Source organism: Osmerus eperlanus, chromosome 9 (assembly GCF_963692335.1).
Source record: "Osmerus eperlanus chromosome 9, fOsmEpe2.1, whole genome shotgun sequence".
Lineage (NCBI taxonomy): Eukaryota > Metazoa > Chordata > Actinopteri > Osmeriformes > Osmeridae > Osmerus > Osmerus eperlanus.
Window position 1 is genome coordinate 14,473,469 of NC_085026.1, and position 20,363 is coordinate 14,493,831.

Genomic DNA, 20,363 nt, shown 5'->3' on the forward strand with positions numbered 1-20,363 from the left:
CCAGACAGTAGAGGGTGCTGTTAGGTAACACTATTAGCAGTATCAGGCATGGAGGAGCGTTTCCGCCAGGCGCTGATCTTGGATCTGCTATTTGTGTTTTATCTGACAGAGAACTTAGTCCTGGGAAGAACCAGCTGCTGATCCCAGGGCAGCGTCTAACGAAGTCAACATCAGACAGTTTCCTTTCATCTAATTACGTCACGTCGACTTTAGATCACTTGTCTGGACTCGTTCATTGGCTGTTTTCACTCTCAGTTTGTTCGAGTTGATGGGTTGGTATTGGCTGGCGCTGCAGTCGGTGAAGCCTGCATTTCATGCGTTTACAGGTTGATGGTGATGCGAGACAAATAGGCTAACGTGCGGAAAGGTCTGAAACATGGGGCTGGAAAACCTTTTTCTTCAACTGAAACATTTGTAACTTTAGTTTCTGGCTGCGAGGTACTCTATTTATGGAGAACACTTGTCCGTTACACCTCCATGGCACAACTCCAGTAGGATCTGCTACTTTGTAGTCCGTTTGCGTGGTCGGATTGCCTGGCAACTGTTTTCTTTTGCACTGCAGAAGTTTTGTATAAGAAAATTGTGTTTTCGTCTACTAGAGACCTGGCAACCTATATAATTATATTTTAAAATCCTTGCAACCTGGATATTACTTTTCCATAAGACTTTTTCCGTAGTTTTTACGTCTTGGAGACCGGAGTTCCTAACGTGCTTGGGACCGTGAAACAATAGTCCCAACGTGCGGGGGATATCGATGCCTCGCGGCATTGTTCTGCCTCGAGCGGCTTTGCTCGGTCCCTAGCCTCGGGGAATGAGCAACGGAAGATTTATCTTCTTCACAATCAGTCTGGGATTTACGATTTGGGTGGAATAGTCCGAAGAAGTTTCTCAAAATGGATGTTACAGTGTCTGAGTTGATGAGCAACTTCATAGATACGCCGTTGGTTGTGTGGGTGAGTTTGTGTGCCCTTTATTTATAGTGTTGGATTAGAACCTATTGACAATGTGCTCTTCTGACTAGACAGGGGCATATGTCTTAAGGTTTCATTTTACCCTAACGTACCCTGCAGCTGTGTGAAGTAGCAAATCTCACAACTAATAATACAATTTCGATTTTGACAGTAGCCCCTACAATAATATAATACAGCTTGTGATCTAACCGTAAATACGATGGCAATAATGTATTTAAACTTAGAGATGTTCATAAATTACGGTATCAGTTCAGCCATTTATATGCAGGACATTGGAGGCCGACCAGAATGAGCTAATGTTCTGATGTGTGTTATTGACCTGTCACCGAGCTGGAGTCTGCATGTCAGGTGCTCTTTACACCTGGGCTGCATCCCAACAGTGTTTAGTGGCCCTCTCTCCTCTCTTTATCCTAACACTGGGCAGTGATAGGGTTCCAGGGATTCCTTAAAATAGCAAGAAATGGGTCTTTGTGCTAAAATATTAATCAGCCATTTTAAAAGAAACGGGAGAAGTAGGTTGCTCCCAAAGCAAACTTAAAGGGAGGTGAGGGAAGCTTTTAAACATTCATCAAGAAAGGAACGTTTTACTTAATAATCCGAACGCGGCCATAGAAGTAAGCTAGGAGATGAGTATCAAGGAAGCTGTTGTGGATGATGTGGATACTCTCCAGTTAAGGCCTAGTGGAGGAGGCAGAGGGATGACAGGTCGAGGTCAGAGAGGAAGTTGTTGGATGATCTTGAGAACTTCCTGCTGGTGTTGGTCTGTCACATGACCACACTGGCCCAGACACTCACGTTTCACCTCCCCCAGTCACCTAACAGTTGAGACTGTAGATATCTCATTGAGTAGCCATGTTAATGTAAAGTATGCATCAAAAGCAACATACAGAGGGGATTCGAAATCGCAACCTCTTGATTTGCAATCAAAGGCTCTACTGCTTAGCTACATCCACGTTCTCCCACGTTGACAGGCCTGTGAATGAATCAGACCGACATACAAGATGCCGTATTCCTCTCCTCCTAATCGTCCTTCTCTCCTGTCTTCTGCAGGTGAAGACGTTTGGACCTCTGGGTTCTGGCTCAGAGGACAAGCTGTCCATGTTCATGGACCTGGTGGATGGAGTCTTTCTCCACAAGATCATGACCCACGTGTGAGTACTACTCACTGCTGTCGGTGTGAGAGACATATAGAGAGAGTGAGAGAGACATATATAGAGAGAGAGACATATATATATATAGAGAGAGAGAGAGAGAGAGAGAGAGAGAGAGAGAGAGAGAGAGAGAGAGAGAGAGAGAGAGAGAGAGAGAGAGAGAGAGAGAGAGAGAGAGAGAGAGAGAGAGAGAGAGAGAGAGAGAGAGAGAGAGAGAGAGAGAGAGTGTGTGTCTCAAATCTGTGTTCGTCAGCCAGTATTACGCTGCAGATCATTTCCTGGTTGAGAGAAGCGGAGAGGAGAGGCTCAAAGAGACAGGATGAACACAAGTCAGACTGAAACAGCACACACACACCTAGGCGGGAAATGAACCACAAAAAGGCCTAGTGCAGCTGTTTAAGTTAGCACTAGATTGGCTTGGTTTTCCTCTCTCTAGCTGATTGTAGTTGTTCCTCACCTCACAGACAGATAAATCAAATCCAACTTTGGGCTGTTAAGTGGTCATCAGCTACCACTGTTAGACACCAGGGTAAAGTTGACCCTCCTCTTTTCCATTTAGGTGCCCCCCCCCCCCCCCCTACTAAATTTGATTAGCGTCAGTCTCTTTGTGCTCCCAGCTGTGCTAACTGAACTCCCTCCCCTCCTCTCTACCCCCTTATGCAGTCCTCTCCTTTAACCCACTTTCCCCAGCCCTCCCTCTATCCCAGCCCCCCGCCAAGCCCCCCCTCCCTCTCTCTATCCCAGCCCTGTCCTTCTCCAGCTTCTCACCCCCCCACCCCGCAGTCCTGCCAGTCTTAATAACAATTTTAAATGCCCCCCCCGCCCCCCCTCCTGTCCACCCAGACAAAGACAACATTATAAGCCTGCTGTTGAGACAATGACACACAGACACATAGAGGGATCTGGTCATGCGTGACCTAGCCGTGGTAATAAGTCGACGTCACGCACGCCTCGTCATATGTTCGTAAGGCACGCAAAGGGAGGGCCAGAGTGTCATGGTAACCAGACCAGCTCCAACCACTGCTTAGGGGACAAGTTTGTTTTGCTTGTTACACACGTAGACTCTCACAGACTCGCATGCACACAGACACACACAGACTGTGTAGGATAGTGTAGGCCATTGAACCAATGTTGTTTGTGTCTGCTCATTTCCATATGTTTGGGTGGGTGGAGATTGCTGCTCAGTGCCAGGTTGGCCCAGTGACATGGACTGGCACAGATCTGACACACATGCACACAGACACACACACTCACACACACTCAACTTCAGAGTTATGTTTAGCTAACAACTTCAAAGATCAATGAGAGCCTGGTGAGAGATGGATGGCTGTGGTAACTCAAACTGCAATGTGGTGTGTGTGTGACTGTATGTGACTGGTGTAAAGCTGTAAAGGACGTGGTTCTGCTAGAGGGCTCGTTGGCTAACATAGGAAATCCATAATAAGCACCATGACCCGGTCTACTGCCCTAGAGAAACAGGGCTGGGTGGGTGCAGGGTGGGGTGGGTGCGGGGTGGGGTGGGTGAGGGGTGGGTGGGACATTCCAGGCCTCCACTCATGTGTGTACGTTTAATATAAACCCAAACAGTCACTAGATCACATGAACACACACACACCTGTCTGTTAGGTCTGTTCTGAGTGCTCTGTCCCCTACCTACAAAGACACTGATGTATATGTGTGTGTGCATGTTTGAGGCCTGTATGGCTTTTTTGCAAACCATCCTGTTCTAAATATTTAATCCTCACGATTAAGCCACCCAACCCCCCCACACACACACACACTCACTGTACACACACACACACACACACACACACTCACTGTACACACACACACACTCACTGTACACACACACACACACACACACACACACACACACTCACTGTACACACACACACACACACTCACTGTACACACACACACACACTCACTGTACACACACAGCTCCCTAAAGCACCCTCCGCATGTAATGTGTTTGACGTGTGTAACATCGTGTGCGTGTTTCCATAGAGACCCTAGCCCGACCAATCAGCGCGTCAACAAGAACATCAACAACGATGTCCACCTCCGCATCCAGAATCTCAACACGGTCATCAGACACATCAAACTCTACTACCAGGTAACACACACACACGCAAAGGGAGACAGTGATTCCTGGACACGCACACCTTTCCTAAACACCTAGAGGCTAGTCCAAAGTCTGAAGTTTGTGTGTTTATGGTGTTTCCCACTAAACTTTTATCACCACTAACTTGGACTTCTAGGTCTCTTTCTCAGTTTGTCTCTGGCCCTACTGTCTGTATTTCTAATATCTCTACTTCTTTCAATGATATTGTATTCCTCTATAGCTGCCTTTCCCTCTCTCTGTACGTCTCTGCCTTCTCTTACGTCTAGATAACCTCACAGGAAGAGCAGCCAAGCTCAGTTCGAGAGGGGAGGGGTTTCGCACACACACAACATTTGGGGGCCTCTCAAAACACACACACACGCGCATGTTGATCAGTAACAGATGTGTTGTCTTTGCCAGTGCTAATCTACAGACCATTAGATAAGTTGTGTGTGCGTGCGTGTTGCGGAAGGCCCCTTCCCTCCCTGAGGGACTGTACAGAGGTTGTAAAGGAAGCAGCCAGCTTTGGTCCCATATCCACTCGTTTCGCTCAGTCCCTGTGGTCCCCCTGGAAGTCCTGTGTTCACTAGCTGTTCTCTGTCCTAGTGAGTGTGTGTCTGTTTGTGTGTGTGTGTATATGCCAGAGTAAATCTGTGTGTTTGTAAGTAGTGTTTTCTTGTGGTAACAGGTTCTGTTTTCTAGCCAGGGTAGAAGCTGCTGTGACTCAACTATGCCAGCGTGGCACCATACTGGGTTTGCTCTTTGCTTGAGTTTTAGAATGTCTGCAATGGTGTTCTACTGGGCTCTAGAACTCTACCGGAGCACTAGAACTCTGCCAGTGCTATTGAGCTCTACTGGGGTTCTAGAACTCTACTGGGGTTCTAGAACTCTGCCAGGGTTCTAGAACTCTGCCGATGTTCTGAAGCAGAAGTATCTGTATAAAGCTGAATCACAGGTCGCTGCCACCCTGGGATTGGACCATACCAGGTCACATGGTAGTGGAGGGGGATCTGCTCTGTGAGCTGCCCACATCTGCCCGCATGGCCACTCACCAGAAGGCCAGACAAGATAAGACTGACAGTCATTGTGTGAATGTATGTTTGTGCACCAGTGAGTGTGTGTGTGTTTTCAGCTAACACATCTTTCACCCTCCTCTCAGAGCTGTTTGAAGTTGACCGTAAATCAACAGCAACATCTGAGAAAGTGTGTGTTTCCTGTCTCACTAAGGAAATCTAATTTGATTATGAGCATATATGTGCAAGCAATTTCACAGCGTTGCAGAAACCTGGTGATGACATACCCAGTCTGGCGCACATGGTCTGGAGTGCACAGCATAACCCCCATCTGGCTAGGCCCCACCTCACTGAGACCCTACCCTGTAGCCCCACCTCACTGTAACCCCCCCACACACCCTCAGTTAACCCCCACCCTACCCTACCCTAGCTCCTGTTTATTCCCTCACCAACCAGTAAGAACTGTTCTGCTGGTGTTCAATAGAAGTATTACAGAGCCTGATTGCCAACCTAACATCAGAGCAAGACAGTGTGTGGTTATGGGTGTGGTCTTAGTGGTGTTTGGGGATTAACCATAACACTGCCAAAGCTCCTGATTTAATACATGCTCCAGTTTAGCCTAGATTACCCTGGGCTAGCCTGCATAGCTTGAATTTGCAGCTGCTTTATCTTGGTGATTCTACCCAGGAACTCCTCTCCCCACCCCACCCTGCTCTACTGCAGCAGGAGAGGCTGGACAGTTCAGAAGTGGGAAGGGCAGAAGAATCGAGGAAGTGAAAGAGGGGGAGTGGATCTAATCCCTTTTAGGAATCACCTCTGCTCCTTCCCCCTCCCTCCTTTCTCCCTTCCAATTAGATGATGCATCTCTCTCCGTCACTCTCTCTCTCCCTGTTTCCCCCCCACCCCCTCTGTTCACTCACCATAAAGCCTACCCCTAGGGCCGACAATAGGGAGCATGGGGGAGGGGAGGGTGAGGAGGTGCACCCTTCCAGTCCATTGTGTTTGTGTGCGTGTGTATGTGTGTGTGTGTGTGTGTGTAACCGGACACCCCTCAGCCCTGCTGTTACAGGAGACGCGTGGAGTCTGAGCCACCTTCAGCTCGTTCCTGCTCTGCTCTCCCTCTCTGCTCTCCCTCTCTGCTCTCCCTCTCTGCTCTGCCCTCCCTCTCTGCTCTGCTCTCCCTCTCTGCTCTCCCTCTCTGCCCTCCCTCTCTGCTCTCAGTCTCTGCTCTCCCTCTCTGCTCTCCCTCTCTGCTCTCAGTCTCTGCTCTCCCTCTCTGCTCTCCCTCTCTGCGCCCTCTTCCACTCCACTCGTTTTTCTCCAGCTACCTTGCGCTCCCTTCTCTTCCTTTCTTACTAGAAAGACAGGAAAGTCCCTCCTGAGCCTGTTGCCGTGGGAAACCCAGAACAAAGCCAGTGTAGCAAAGATGTTAGTCTCAACATCCTCCATTCTATCACTTTATCCACTGGCCTAGATATCTCGTTATCTCTCACTCTCTCTGTCTCTTTCTCTCCCTCTTTTATTCTGCTGATTTTATTCTGAGTCATTCTGTATGTCCGTTGCTGCATGCGTAGCTGCTGGATGGGTCTGACTGTTGTAAAGCTGTTTGTTTAGTGTGTGTCTGTGTTGACCTTTGGCCTGTTTGTTGACTGTGCAGTCAGCCCAACGGTCAGAGTGCTGTGACTGAGGAGAACACAGCCCACACCATCTTATTGTGTGTTTGTGTAAAAGTGCACGTGTGTGTGTGTGTGTGGGGGGGGGGGCATTTCTGCTTTATGTTTCAACAGTGTTTAACCTTTTGATGATAGCTTGTGGCTGGCTGGTGTAACAGACCTGCATTCTAAGGCACTCAGCCAACTATTTAAACAAGTTCATTGAAGCACAAGGCCACACACACACACACACACACAAAGAACACACACATGCACAGCCAGGGGAAATAAGGATGGGGTAGTGAGAAAGAAAAGGGAAGAGAGAGAGAGAGAGAGAGGGAAGGGAAGGGAAAAGAGAGAGATGAGGAGAGAGAGAAAGACAGAATCATTGCTCAATAGAGAAGATGAGGACACAGAAGAGAAGGGGGGGGGGGGGGTTACCATGGTGCAAGGAATGTCCCTTTCCACACACACACGCACACACACACAGTGTAGGGTGTGAGATCTTTTCAGCCGACCTGGTAACTTGGATGATAATTTATAATACTGTAACATGCGAGTGTGTGTGTTTTTGCATGTTTGTGAGCTACCTGCGAACTAGGCATCCGTTAGACCCCCCCTCACACACAGACACACACACACACCAGGGGGAGATGCGCAGAGGATGTGGAGCAGTGGGTCAGCTAGCGTTGAGAGAAATGGGCTGGAAACATTGAAGGCATTGACAACTGTTTTCTTTTCCCACTCTCTCACACGCACACACAGACACCCATGGAAGTGGAACTGGTGCCAGCAGTATAGATTATTGAACAGTAATGTGAACCCAGTGGGGCAGCAGGCAGGGTCAGGATGGTCCGACCTCTAAATCATTCCCCGGAGCAAGGAAACACTCAACAGAGTTCCTCTATTGATGCTGTGTTGAGGGGGTCTCTTATTGACAGTACTGTGTCAAATAACTTGTGCCGCACAACCCTGGCTAGCTCACAACCCTGGTCTATATACTGTAGGCATATAGATGATTTTGTACAGCATGATGATACACAGTGACATGATGTTCATCATAAAGGTGTTGTTAGACTTGCCACTCACTTAGTGGTGTCATGGTTAGTCTTTACGCTACTGCAGCTGCTGCTACAGGCTAACGGGGCAACACAGGAACAGGAAACAGGAAATGGGTTTTGCCGCAAAAAGGAAAATTCTTCAGTTCATGGTGGGAGAGGAGATGACAGGAGAGGACAGACGTAGAGAGGAGAGAAGGAAAGGTATAATGTGTCCTGCATGTATAATGTATCTACCCCCCTCATCTATAATGGAATGTATTATTTCATTATCGTGTGTGTGTGTGTATGCACACATTTATATATGTGTGTGTGTGTGTGTGTGCTCGGGGTGGGAGCTTCTGTCAGTCTATCAGCTGACCTGGTGTCTTCTCTATGCATAATAGAACTCACTAACACCTGCAAGATACTGTAACAGTACACTGTACACCAGGTGTAAGCTGAGAGGCAGTCTGATACACACACACACACACACTGTGTGTACTTACAGGTGCACATAGAGATTCACGCACACACCGTGTCTGGTGTCAGGGCTGTTATTCATTCCCAGGTGAGAGGATGCCTGTGGAACATGATGCTGTCAGCCCTGCAGCTGGTCTGGGACACACCTGAGCTGCTGGTGCTGCTGGAGATCAGGATGATCCTGCTCCACAGATCCTGCCTCTCAGCCTCATGCTGGATCTCTCTCTTACTGACCCGAACAGTCCTAGATCAGAGGCTAACTCTATATCTCTCTCCTACTGACCCGAACAGTCCTAGATCAGAGGCTAACCCTATATCTCTCTCCTACTGACCCGTACAGTCCTAGATCAGAGGCTAACCCTATATCTCTCTCCTACTGACCCGTACAGTCCTAGATCAGAGGCTAACCCTATATCTCTCTCCTACTGACCCGTACAGTCCTAGATCAGAGGCTAACCCTATATCTCTCTCCTACTGACCCGAACAGTCCTAGATCAGAGGCTAACCCTATATCTCTCTCCTACTGACCCGTACAGTCCTAGATCAGAGGCTAACCCTATATCTGTCTCCTACTGTCCCGTACAGTTCTGGATCAGAGGCTAACCCTATATCTCTCTCCTATTGTCCCGTACAGTCCTAGATCAGAGGCTAACCCTATATCTCTCTCCTACTGTCCTGTACACTCCTAGATCAGAGGCAAATCCTTTATCCATATCCAGAGTCCTGTACAGTCAGGCTCTGATAAACAGCTTCTCTATTAGTGTGACAGAGGATGTGAGGAGATGGTAGATTAGAACAACTGTTTCCATACAGCACAGCCATGGCAACAGACCTCTGCAACCCAAATGAGCCCTCTGGCTTTGTGTGTGTGTGTGTGCGTGTGTGCGTGTGAGGGTACAGTATAGGTGTGTACATAGGTCCTATTAGAGGATGGTCAATAAAACATGTCGGGTCCTGCCTATCGTGTGTGTTGGAAGTATGTTGCCACGGTTGCCATTGTAGCCAAGGTCAGGTTTCTCCGCACTGTGACACGGGTACTCTATGTGCAGTAACATACCCACACGCACACACACACAGGCCAGTGTTCCTGTGTGTGCGTGTTAGAAAGCCTAACCCTTCCTCTCTCTGGGAGGGGGTCATTATTGCAGACAGACAGTATTGGTTCCTAACTAACCTCTATAAAAACAAGTCCTCCTGTCTTTCAGTCTTGTCTGTTCACACTTCCTGTTCCCACCTTCATGGCTTCCTGTTGACCTCCAGGCTGTTTCCTGTCTGGCCTCCTGATGTTAACCCTCTAGTGGGGGGGTCTCAGCCAGAGACTCCACCCTCGCCTCCTCCATTCTCCTTCTAGTCCTCCTTCTCTTCCTCTTCTCCCCCATCTTCCTTCTACTCTTTGTCCTTTCACAGCTCCTATGTTCCATGGAAGACACCATAACATACAGTAGACCAGAAATCAAGTTCAAGTCTTTTATTGTCAAATGCACAGAACAACACAGGGTTAGACCACTGAACAGGGCACTGAAATTCTTAGGACAAGACAACGCAAAGCAACCTGGCATAACATAAGTACACAGAATATAGATTACATCTATGATAAGCAAAAATATAGTAAACCTCCTAATATACAATAATACACAGTATACTAAACCTCTAAATACACATAATTCACATCATAACCTATACTAACCTTATAAACCTATACTAACTAATTAGACCAGATACTGTACTGTAGACCAGATACTTGGGGCTCTTAGACTTTCTTTCTCCTTGTTTCTCTAGGAGACTCTTCAGCAGCTGATTCTCATGCCCCTGCCCAATGTCCTGACCATCGCCAAGGACCCTCTCTCAGGTAACTCACACACACATCTAAGAGATTTATGATTGGCTGGAGAGCAGATGAAATGGGGTGTGAGGAGGGTCTAAGTTCTGTAGTCTCAGCCAATCAAGAGGGTCTAGTGATCCTTTTCACTGATTGTTGAGTATGTTCCTTTTTTTTCAGTGCAAATTCAGTAGACCGATAGAGACTGATGAATATTGTGTGTATGTTTTGCATGTTATTTCCTGTACCATTCCACCGCTGTATCTTTACATCAGACCCCGCTTATTTCCATGGGCGGCCCTTATCTAGATCCTATCTGATTGGTTCAAACAAAAGTGTGTTTACCAATCAGGAACAATAGGTCGCAGGATGAGGAAGTAGCAGGGTGAGAGGTGATTGGCTGGTGGAGCTGTTTCTACTGAGAGCCTTTCTTTGAACAGCCTCCCTCGGTCTGCAGGGCTGGGCCCTGAGGTTGCCATGACGACATCGCCTCCTGAGGCTCTTTTTAAGGAGTTCCAGGATCACACACACACACACACACACATTGGCCTAACCCTGTGTTTGCACTTTCTCCACAGCAAAGAGCATGGATGAAATCAGGAGGCTGCTGCTGCTGATTCTGGGCTGTGCTGTCCAGGTAACGGAAACAAACACACCCATCGCTCACAAACACGACCAAATGCACCCTGCACAGATGTGCAGCAGGTACAGTAGATTAGGACCACAGGGGAAATGTACACAGGTGGGTGTACCCACTTTGGCAAACAACCCACCTGCTCCACCTGCCCTCACTGGTAATCCCTTTCCCTCTCCTCTCCACCCCACTCCCCTACCTCCATGCCCTCACCCCCCTCCCCCAGTTTGTCTCCTGCTCCTGCTCATTGATCCTCCCCTGTTCCGAGCAGTCTTAGCTGTGTCGGTGCAGTGCTTTTCTGCATGTCAGAGCAGGCCTGTGGATCAATGCCTGCCAGCCCCAGGCCCTACTACAATCCTAGCCCCAGGCCCAATCCTAGCCCAAGACCCACCCTCAGTCCTAGCCCCAGCCCCAGGCCCAATCTTAGCACAAGGCCCCCCCTCAGTCCTAGCCCCAGCCCCAATCATGCCCAAGGCCCACCCTCAGTCCTAGTCCCAGGCCCAGCCCCAATCCTAGCCCTCGCCCCCAGCCCTAATCCCACCCATGTGATTAGACTGTCACACATCAAAGCTCTCTCTTCAGACAGGCTGCAGACTGCAGTGTGCTCTGAGGAGAGACACACAGGGGGGGGGGGGGGGGGAGGGGGCTGTAGGCTCCCTGCAGTCTGCTCTGGGGTGGCCCACGGCCCTCTGATGAGTTAACCTGTGAGCCACCTGTGCCCTGCCTCTCCCTCTCCTTTTCTCATCCTCCACCCTTTCCTCCCTCCCTGCTCCCCTTGCCTCAACTCCCCTCTGCCTCTCTATGCCCCATCTTCTCTCTCTATATCTCTCTCTCTCTCCCCCCTCTCTTCACTGCCTCTGAGGGATATTGTTTCTTTCTTCCTGGCTGTTCTGTCCTCCCCTCGCCTCACTCTTCCTTTCTTTTTCACCCTCTCTCGCTCTGCTCTCCCAAGCCTTTATCTGTCTTTTTACTTCCTCTTTCTCCTGCCTCCCTTGTTTTAATCCCTCTCTTTGACCTTCTACCTGCACTTGTTTTTCTGGTTTCTGGGAGAGGCGGAATGAGCGAGACGGAGAAGCAACAAAGCAGATCTCTCTCCTAGTTTTTGTTTGTGGAACCAGAAGGCACAACGTTGCAGCTAAACAGCTTTGCACCTGGATCACATTCACTGTGGAGATTAGGTTGCATCCGGTATACTTACAATTGTTCCTTCTATAAGTCATGAGAAAGGCTGTTTTTTTAAGTTCTGATATTTTTCTGCACCCTTAAATACCCCCCATGTTCTTATCAACAGAACACACCTTATGTCCTCTACCTCAGCTTTATATGCAGTACTGTATACCACTCCCATCCCCATTGTACCAGATCTCTACCATCTCTCTATAGAATCTTAATGAGCAAATCAAGCCCAGGCTTGCCCAATAAAGTCATCCCTCTGTCCTCCAACTTTACTCTTTCATCTCCCTCTCTCCCCTCCTTTTCTCCCTCTTTCCCCTCCTCCTCTCCTCATCCCTAATCTCTGTCGTAGAGGAGCATGCTGGGAGGATCAGCCTGATCAGGAAGCTAGCTTAGCTGTTAGCTTAGCTGTAGTTCTTGAGTGTGAACTCAAGAACAAGTTTATTGTGTGTGTATATTTGAGTGTGTATGTTCTCTCTGTATGTCTTATTTTGTGTGTGTGTGTTCAGTGTGAAAGGAAGGAGGAGATGATTGAGAAGATCAAGGTGTTGGACATCCAGACCCAGGCTGCCATCGTCTCTCACATCCAGGAGGTATAGAGGAGGGGTGGAGGAGTGGGAGGGGTGGAGGGTTGGGAGAAAGGCCTTGAGGAGCAGGAGTGGGACTGAATTGGTTAACCCATTATTTGATTTAATTGCTTATTCGTTCATTTATTAGTTAATTGCTCGACCCCTAGGTGACCCACAACCAGGAGAATGTTCTGGACCTGGCCTGGCTGGAGGTGGGGGGGGAGCTACCAGCTGAGGAGCTGGACCCCCTATCCAGAACCATGGCCCTGCAGCTCCGCAAGCTAATAGACCACAGGGATGAGGCTGCAGAGGTACGGGGGAGGGAGGGACGGATTGGTGGGTGGAGGGAGGGATGGATGGACGGATGGATGGAGGGAGAGATGGATGGGTGGAGGGAGGGATGGATGGATGGAGGGAGAGATGGATGGGTGGAGGGAGGGATGGATGGACGGATGGGTGGAGGGATGGACAAATGAATGGGTCGGTTAGTCTAGCTGTCCTTTGATGATTCCATCTCCATGAACCCCCGACCCCACCCCAGGTGATCGTGGAGCTGACCCAGGAGAGGGACTACCTGGCCTCCCAGCAGTTCCCTGGCCCCAGCCCAGAGAGGGGCCTCTCCCTGGGGGGCCTGCGGGGCTCCGGGGGCCCCGGGGCCGTGCTCACCAAAGAGGAAAAGCAACACCTGTCTGTGGAGCTGGCTGACACAAAGTCTAAACTCAGACGGTCGCGACAAGAGCTGTAAGTTTAGCGGAGGGATTCCATGCTCTCAGGATCAGCAGCTGTGATGAGAGGCCAGCCCTGCAGGGGCTGTGTGGGAGCGCGTATGTGTGTGGGCAATTAAACGTGTACATGTGTGTGTAATTATATGTGGTGGCGTGTAATTATGTGTTTAAAGCTGATGATGTGGGTTTGAACTGTAAATGCTGTGTGTGTGTGTGCCTGTGTGTGTGTGCCTGTGTGTGTGTGCCTGTGTGTGTCAGGGAGGAGAAGACAGAGCAGCTCCTGGACTCTAAACACGAGGTGGAGCGTCTAGATCAGGAGCTGCAGAGACTCAAGCAGGAGGTCAGCTCCTCTCCTCCACCCTACCTCTCCTCCACCCTACCTCTCCTCCACCCTACCTCTCCTCCACCCTACCTCTCCTCCACCCTACCTCTCTTCCACCCTACCTCTCTTCCACCCTACCTCTCCTCCACCCTACCTCTCTTCCACCCTACCTCTCTTCCACCCTAACTCTCCTCCACCCTACCTCTCCTCCACCCTACCTCTCCTCCACCCTACCTCTCCTCCACCCTATCTCTACTCCACCCTACCTCTCCACCCTTTCATCCCTCCTCTTCTCTCCTCCATCCTCTCGCTTTTGGTCATCCCTCTGCTGTACTTCCTCCCACCATCTCTCCTCCATCCCTCCTCCTCCTCAACATCCCTCTATTCCTCTTCTTCTTCATGTCTCTTCTCTCAAACTCCCCCCATTCATCCCTCCACTCTTAATTTTGTATTTCTTTTTATTAATATTTTTTTGTTTACAATTGCTCTCAGTTCACTTATATCTGTCAGCTCTCCACCTCCTCCTCACCTCTCTCTCTCTCCTCCTCTGCCCTCCTCTCTCCTCCTGTCTCCTCCTCTGCCCTCCTCTCTCCCAGAGCGTGCAGCTGCAGGCGGAGGCCCGCTCGGTGCGTGTGTACCGGGACGAGGTGGACGCCCTGAGGGACAAGGCGGCCAGGGTGGACCGCCTGGAGACGGAGCTGGGGCGCTGCAAGGAGAAGCTGCACGACGTCCACTTCTACAAGACCAGGGTGGAGGTGGGAGCCACGCACACACACACACACACACACACACACAGATCAACACACACACACAGACCAACACACACACACACACACAGATCAACACACACACACACAGATCAACACACACAGACCAACACACACACACACACACAGACCAACACACACACAGACATATGATTATCTCACCTACGCAACCGGAGATGCTCACAAGCATCCAAACGGCACGTCTGCTGTGGCCTGGCCTCTCTCTCTCTCTCTCTCTCTCTCTCTCTCTCTCTCTCTCTCTCTCTCTCTCTCTCTCTCTCTCTCTCTCTCTCTCTCTCTCTCTCTCTCTCTCTCAGGAGCTGCGTGAGGACAACATGACCCTGCTGGAGACCAAGGCTCTGCTGGAGGAGCAGCTGAGCGCCGCCAGGGGGCGCTGTGACAAGCTGCACGAGCTGGAGAAGGACAGCCTGCAGCTCCGCTCCAAACTCCACGACATGGAGATGGTGAGACACGTGTGTGTGTGTGTAGGAGGTGGGGGTGTGTGTGGGAGGTGGGAGTGTGTGTGTGGGAGTGTGTGTGTGTGCTAACCCTCCTGCTCCCCTCAGGACCGGGACGGGGATAAGAAGCGTCTGGAGGAGCTGATAGAGGAGAACATGCTGCTGGAGATCTCCCAGAAACAGAGCATGAACGAGTCTACTCACCTGGGCTGGGAGCTGGAGCAGCTGGCCAAGAACAACGACAGCAACGACAGTAAGACACACACACACACACACAGACACAGAGACACACACACCATCTCACACACAGACACACACACACACACACACACACACCATCTCACACACAGACACACACACCATCTCACACACACACACACACACACCATCTCACACACAGACACACACACACACACCATCTCACACACAGACACACACACACACACACCATCTCACACACACACACACACACCATCTCACACACAGACACACACATACACACACACCATCTCAGACACACACACACACCATCTCACACATAGAGACACGAACACAGACGCATGGACAAACACATGCACACAACCAGTCCTAACTGCTCCTCTCTCTCTCCCCAACAGCCCGGAAGTCGTTTGTGTTTGAGATGAACGAGTGTGCGGCGAGCAGTCTGCTCAAGCTGGAGAAGGAGAACCAGGGCCTGCAGAGCACCATCCAGGAGCTGAGGCAGGCCTCGCTGGCCCTGGAGGAGACCCAGCTACGCAGCCTGGAGCTGGACAGGGACAACCAGGCTCTCAGCAAAAAGGTAGGACACCGTTAGACTGCACCCATACAGACACGCCAAACACTGGTCCGCGCAAACCTCACAAGCACAGGCTCACAAGGACTTTTTGCCTGTGTTGTCATCTCGTTGTCTGTTGTCATTGCGTGCCTGTTTGCGGCTCTGTGTGACCTTGACCGGCGGCCATCTTGTGTGTCTGCAGCTGGAGCGTCTGCAGACCCTGCTGGATCAGGAGAAACAGACCAATCAGGACATGGAGAGCCTGGGGGAGGAGCTTCTGAAGGACAAGCAGCAGCTGGAAAAGGAGAAGCAGAAACTACAGACTGATAAAGACCGACAGGTAGAGGAGCACACACACACACACACACACACACACACACACACACCAACACAGCAGGCTCACGGGAACATACAGGGATCACACTTTGGGTAACTCAGATTGAGTTGCTCAATGGGTGGAGCGCTTACCATACGAGCTGAGGCCCAAACGCCGTGGCACGGGTTCGTTTCCGGCCATTTCTGCATGTCTTCCTCTCTCTCTCCTGTGCATTTCCTGTCTTTCTGTATCTATCTCTGTTCAATAAAGCCATGAAAAGGCCTTATCTCACTCTCGTTTGATTGAATCCCTCCCCCCCTCCCCCCAGATCGTGGAGCTGGAGCAGGAGAAGCAGCAGCTGAGCCAGGCGGTGAGCTCGCTCCGCCAGCGGGCGCAGGCCGACAGCGAGGCGCGGGTCCGAGAGGTGGAGACGGAGAACCGCGTCCTCCACCAGACCGTCTCCGACACGGGGACCAAGCTGGCCCGCCTGGAGGCCCAGGCACGGCTGGCCAGCCAGGAGCTGGAGGACCTGAACGAGAGGAGCCAGCGCTGCGAGGAGCTGGAGAGGGAGGCGGGGAGGCTGGAGAGGAGCAGGGAGGCGCTGCAGAGGGAGGTGGCCTCCCTGAGGATCTCCTGCGAGAGGACGGAGGAGCTGGAGCAGGAGAACCGCCGGCTGAAGAAGCTGGCCGACACGGCCCAGAACGTGAGCCTGCGGCTGGGCAGCCTGGAGGCCGAGCACAGGGTCCTGGAGGAGGAGAACATGGAGCTCAGGAGGAGCGTGGAGACCCTCCGGCCGGCCTCGGCACGCCTGTGCCAGCTGCAGGTGGAGGGGGAGGAGATGGAGAAGGAGCGAGAGGAGCTGACGCGGGCGCTGGAGGAGATGAGGGGTCAGGCCAAGAGGGCTGAGAGGCTGGAGCTGAGCTGTGCCAGTCTGACCCAGGAGACCCAGAGGCTGCAGGAGGCCCTGGAGACCAGAACTAGCCAGAGCCAGAGTCTGGAGAGGGAGACCCGGCAGAGCCAGGCCAAGGTGGAGCAGCTACGCAGGGAGGTAGGTGGACCAGTTAGGTGTACTGCACGGGCCAAAGGGTTGCTGGTTCAAATCCAAAACACTGTTGGGACTTAGTTGATGTCTGATGACCTTCCATGGATCTTAAATTGACCTTGAACGTAGGTGGAGGAACTTCGCCAGGAGGGGAAGAGACTGGAGGGTGTGGAGCAAGAGAAGAGAGTGCTGGAGCAGGAGCTCAGCCAATCAGAGAAGGACAGGAAGCAGCTGGAGAAGGAGGGACGCCGTCTGAGGCAGCAGCTGGAGGAGAAGGAGGCGGGACTAGAGGAGAGCACCCTGCGATTGGCCAGTCTGGAGAAGGAGGGCGGGGCCTTGAGCAAGGAGCTTGACAGGCTGAAGGAGGTGTCGGGGCGGGTCAAGGAGCTGGAGAAGGAGAACAAGGATCTGCAGAAACAGGCCACCATCGACAAGCGGACTCTGGCCACGCTACGAGAGGTAACATGTCTGTCAGGGGGTTGGGGACATAGGTCAGGGGTAGGGGTTAAAGGTCAGGGGGTCAGGGAAAAAAAACACCCCACCATCGAGCAGCAACCAGGCTACACAACAACAGTTGTGTCTTCAGAGGACCAGGTCTAGATTCTAAGATGATGGAGAAGGATATTATAGCCTTTGGGGTTTGGGATGCATACACTTAGTCAGTAGCTGTTATTGTGGGTTTGCTCTGACCTGCTGTTGGGGGTGTGTGTGTAGGAGCTGGTGAAGGAGAAACTGCAGGTGCAGCAGCAGTGTAACGAGCTGGAGACACTGAGCCAGGAGCTGGAGAAGATGGGCCTCAACCGAGAGAAACTGCTGCAGCAGGAACACAGCTGGGAGGACAAGTAAGACACACACACACTCCCACCTGAACCCTGTTAGTGCTGCTTGGTAACCTTTAGCTTGTTGTCGTCACCCACTCCACGCTGCCCCCTACCTGCCGTGCCAGGTACCAAGGGTGAGTCTTGGGTCGTCTGTGTGGTCTTCAAACCTTCTCTCCGTTATTTACATTACATTTACATTACATTTAGTCATTTAGCAGACGCTCTTATCCAGAGCGACTTACAGTAAGTACAGGGACATTCTCCCTGAGGCAAGTAGGGTGAAGTGCCTTGCCCAAGGACACAACATCATTTGGCACAGCCGGGGAATCGAACTGGCAACCTTCAGATTACTAGCCCGACTCCCTCACCGCTCAGCCACCTGACTCCCATTTAACTCACTGTGTGCCTTTCTTTGTCTTGGTACTGATGCCCATGTGCATGCTGGTTTTCTGTGTGGTGGTTTGAACCAGAGTGACCCTGCCCAGAATGTATCTCCAAGGCATGTGCAGTGTGCTGCTATAGGTCTATTTCTGCCCTATTATAGTTATGACTCGCCCTCAGAAGTGGCAGATTACAGACCACTGCTGGATTCATTTCCTGTGGAATGTTTTCTGGACAGCAGATGGTTGGTTGCCTTTCTCTGAGTGGTGGCATGGAATTGTAGTCTTTTTAGGAGTTGTAGTCTGGTTGTGAGCTGAACCCATGACTCCAAAAGGACTGATAGTTTCCCATGTGCTTCATTGTTTTGTTTTCTTTCTGATATTTATATCCTGGGAGAGGTAGTCCTGTAAAGTGAATTCATCATTAATACTGAGACCTTTTCTCTCTAACTGTTCAAGTTATACTATGCACTATGAGACACTATTGGGTTAAAACTCTGCTGAAGTCACTCTCACATTCCTATACTGTTTCGTAATCCGTTAGAGGGTGTGTGTGTGTAAGAGAGTAAAGATATCTGGTTCCACCACTTGGCTGGGGTTTCCAGTGTCCCAAGCTACAGTAACGGCACAGTTCTGCCTGAGGGAAGACAGCAGCAGTCAAACATGCTCTGGTCTGATCCTGGTGTCTCCTCCTGGTGTCTCCTCCTGGTGTCTCCTCCTGGTGTCTCCTCCTTGGCCCTGCCACACACTGATGTCCTTCCAGACCCAGGGGACAGTCCCCTGTCCTGTGGCCCTCTCTAGGACCCTGCCATCAGATACATCCAGTTGACCTTGCCCATCACATGAATGACTGACCCTCTGAACGAATAGATCATTAAACTCAAGTCTTTGTAGTTCTAGTGGAAAGTCTGGTCATCATGAGACTGTCTGTCTGTTTGTACCCATCAGTAAGTACAGGTTGTTGGAGAGCAAGATCGAGTCGACCCTGAAGAAGACCCTGGAGATCCGGGAGGAGAAGATCCAGAGGCTGGAGTCACGTCTGGAGGAGTCCAGCAGCCTGAACCAGCAGCTCCGCACTGAGCTCAGCACCGTGAGGACCACACAAACACACACACATATACACACATATAAACACTTACACATTACACACATATACACACTCATACATACATACATACATACATACATACACACACACACACACACACACACACACACACACACACACACACACACACACACACACACACGCACACGCACACACATACATATACACACACACACACACACATACACACACATATACACACACATACATACATACATATACACACTTATACACACAAACCCCCCCCCCACACACACACACAGACACACAAACACCCACAAGCACACATGGTATACGTGTTCCCCATCCCATATCCAGTATCCGTGTGTGTGTGCAGGTAAAGAGGACCTTGGAGGCTCTGCGTCAGCGGCAGGAGGAGGAGCAGGCCCACAGCCAGAGCTCCCAGGATGCCGCCTTGCAGGGTCAGGGGTCAAGGCAGGGGGTGGAGAAGTGGGAGGTGGAACAGAGGGAGGCCACAGCAGAGCTGCTCAAGCTGAAAGACCGCCTCATAGACATCGAGAAAAACGTGAGTGGTGGACGGAACAGGAAGGGGTGGAGCCTCTTTTGAATGAAATGACTTGATTGGCTTAGGGAGTACGGAATATGTGTCAGCCTGTTTATTGACATGCTGAGTCTCTGTTAGAAAGTGAACAAAATGAAATAATTCCTGTGTGCGTGTGTGTGTGCGTGTGTGTGTGCGTGCAGAATGCAGCGCTGCAGACAGAGAAGCAGCTTCAGAAGGAGCAGCAGAGACAGCTGGCCTCCCAGAACTCTCAGCTCAACAGCCAGACGGTGGCACTGCAGAGACAGACCACCAACCTGCAGGAGCAGAACACTGTTCTACACACCCAGACAGCCAAGCTGCAGGTACAGAACACTGTTCTACACACCCAGACAGTCGAGCTGCAGGTGCACACACACACACACACACACCCAGACCACCAACCTGCAGGTACAGAACACTGTTCTACACACCCAGACAGTCAAGCTGCAGGTACACACACACACAGAAACGTCAAGCTGAGGTTACACACACTGACAAC

General features: G+C 50.9%; 1 protein-coding gene across 1 annotated transcript in view; it reads left to right on the forward strand.

The window, feature by feature from the left end:
* The first annotated feature begins 262 nt into the window (after window positions 1–262).
* The window catches only part of ccdc88c (coiled-coil domain containing 88C), a 31,215-nt gene continuing 11,114 nt past the window's right edge, over window positions 263–20,363 (forward strand). Inside the window, exons 1-20 of the mRNA XM_062469612.1 lie at window positions 263–953; window positions 2,022–2,122; window positions 4,130–4,238; window positions 10,191–10,260; window positions 10,809–10,867; window positions 12,547–12,630; window positions 12,774–12,917; window positions 13,148–13,347; window positions 13,590–13,671; window positions 14,250–14,408; window positions 14,738–14,884; window positions 14,987–15,131; window positions 15,496–15,677; window positions 15,856–15,993; window positions 16,298–17,017; window positions 17,141–17,470; window positions 17,726–17,853; window positions 19,161–19,302; window positions 19,658–19,846; window positions 20,026–20,187. Coding sequence (XP_062325596.1) covers window positions 894–953; window positions 2,022–2,122; window positions 4,130–4,238; window positions 10,191–10,260; window positions 10,809–10,867; window positions 12,547–12,630; window positions 12,774–12,917; window positions 13,148–13,347; window positions 13,590–13,671; window positions 14,250–14,408; window positions 14,738–14,884; window positions 14,987–15,131; window positions 15,496–15,677; window positions 15,856–15,993; window positions 16,298–17,017; window positions 17,141–17,470; window positions 17,726–17,853; window positions 19,161–19,302; window positions 19,658–19,846; window positions 20,026–20,187 — 3,351 coding nt within the window. The 5' untranslated portion in view covers window positions 263–893. The remainder of the gene's footprint in view (window positions 954–2,021; window positions 2,123–4,129; window positions 4,239–10,190; window positions 10,261–10,808; window positions 10,868–12,546; window positions 12,631–12,773; window positions 12,918–13,147; window positions 13,348–13,589; window positions 13,672–14,249; window positions 14,409–14,737; window positions 14,885–14,986; window positions 15,132–15,495; window positions 15,678–15,855; window positions 15,994–16,297; window positions 17,018–17,140; window positions 17,471–17,725; window positions 17,854–19,160; window positions 19,303–19,657; window positions 19,847–20,025; window positions 20,188–20,363) is intronic.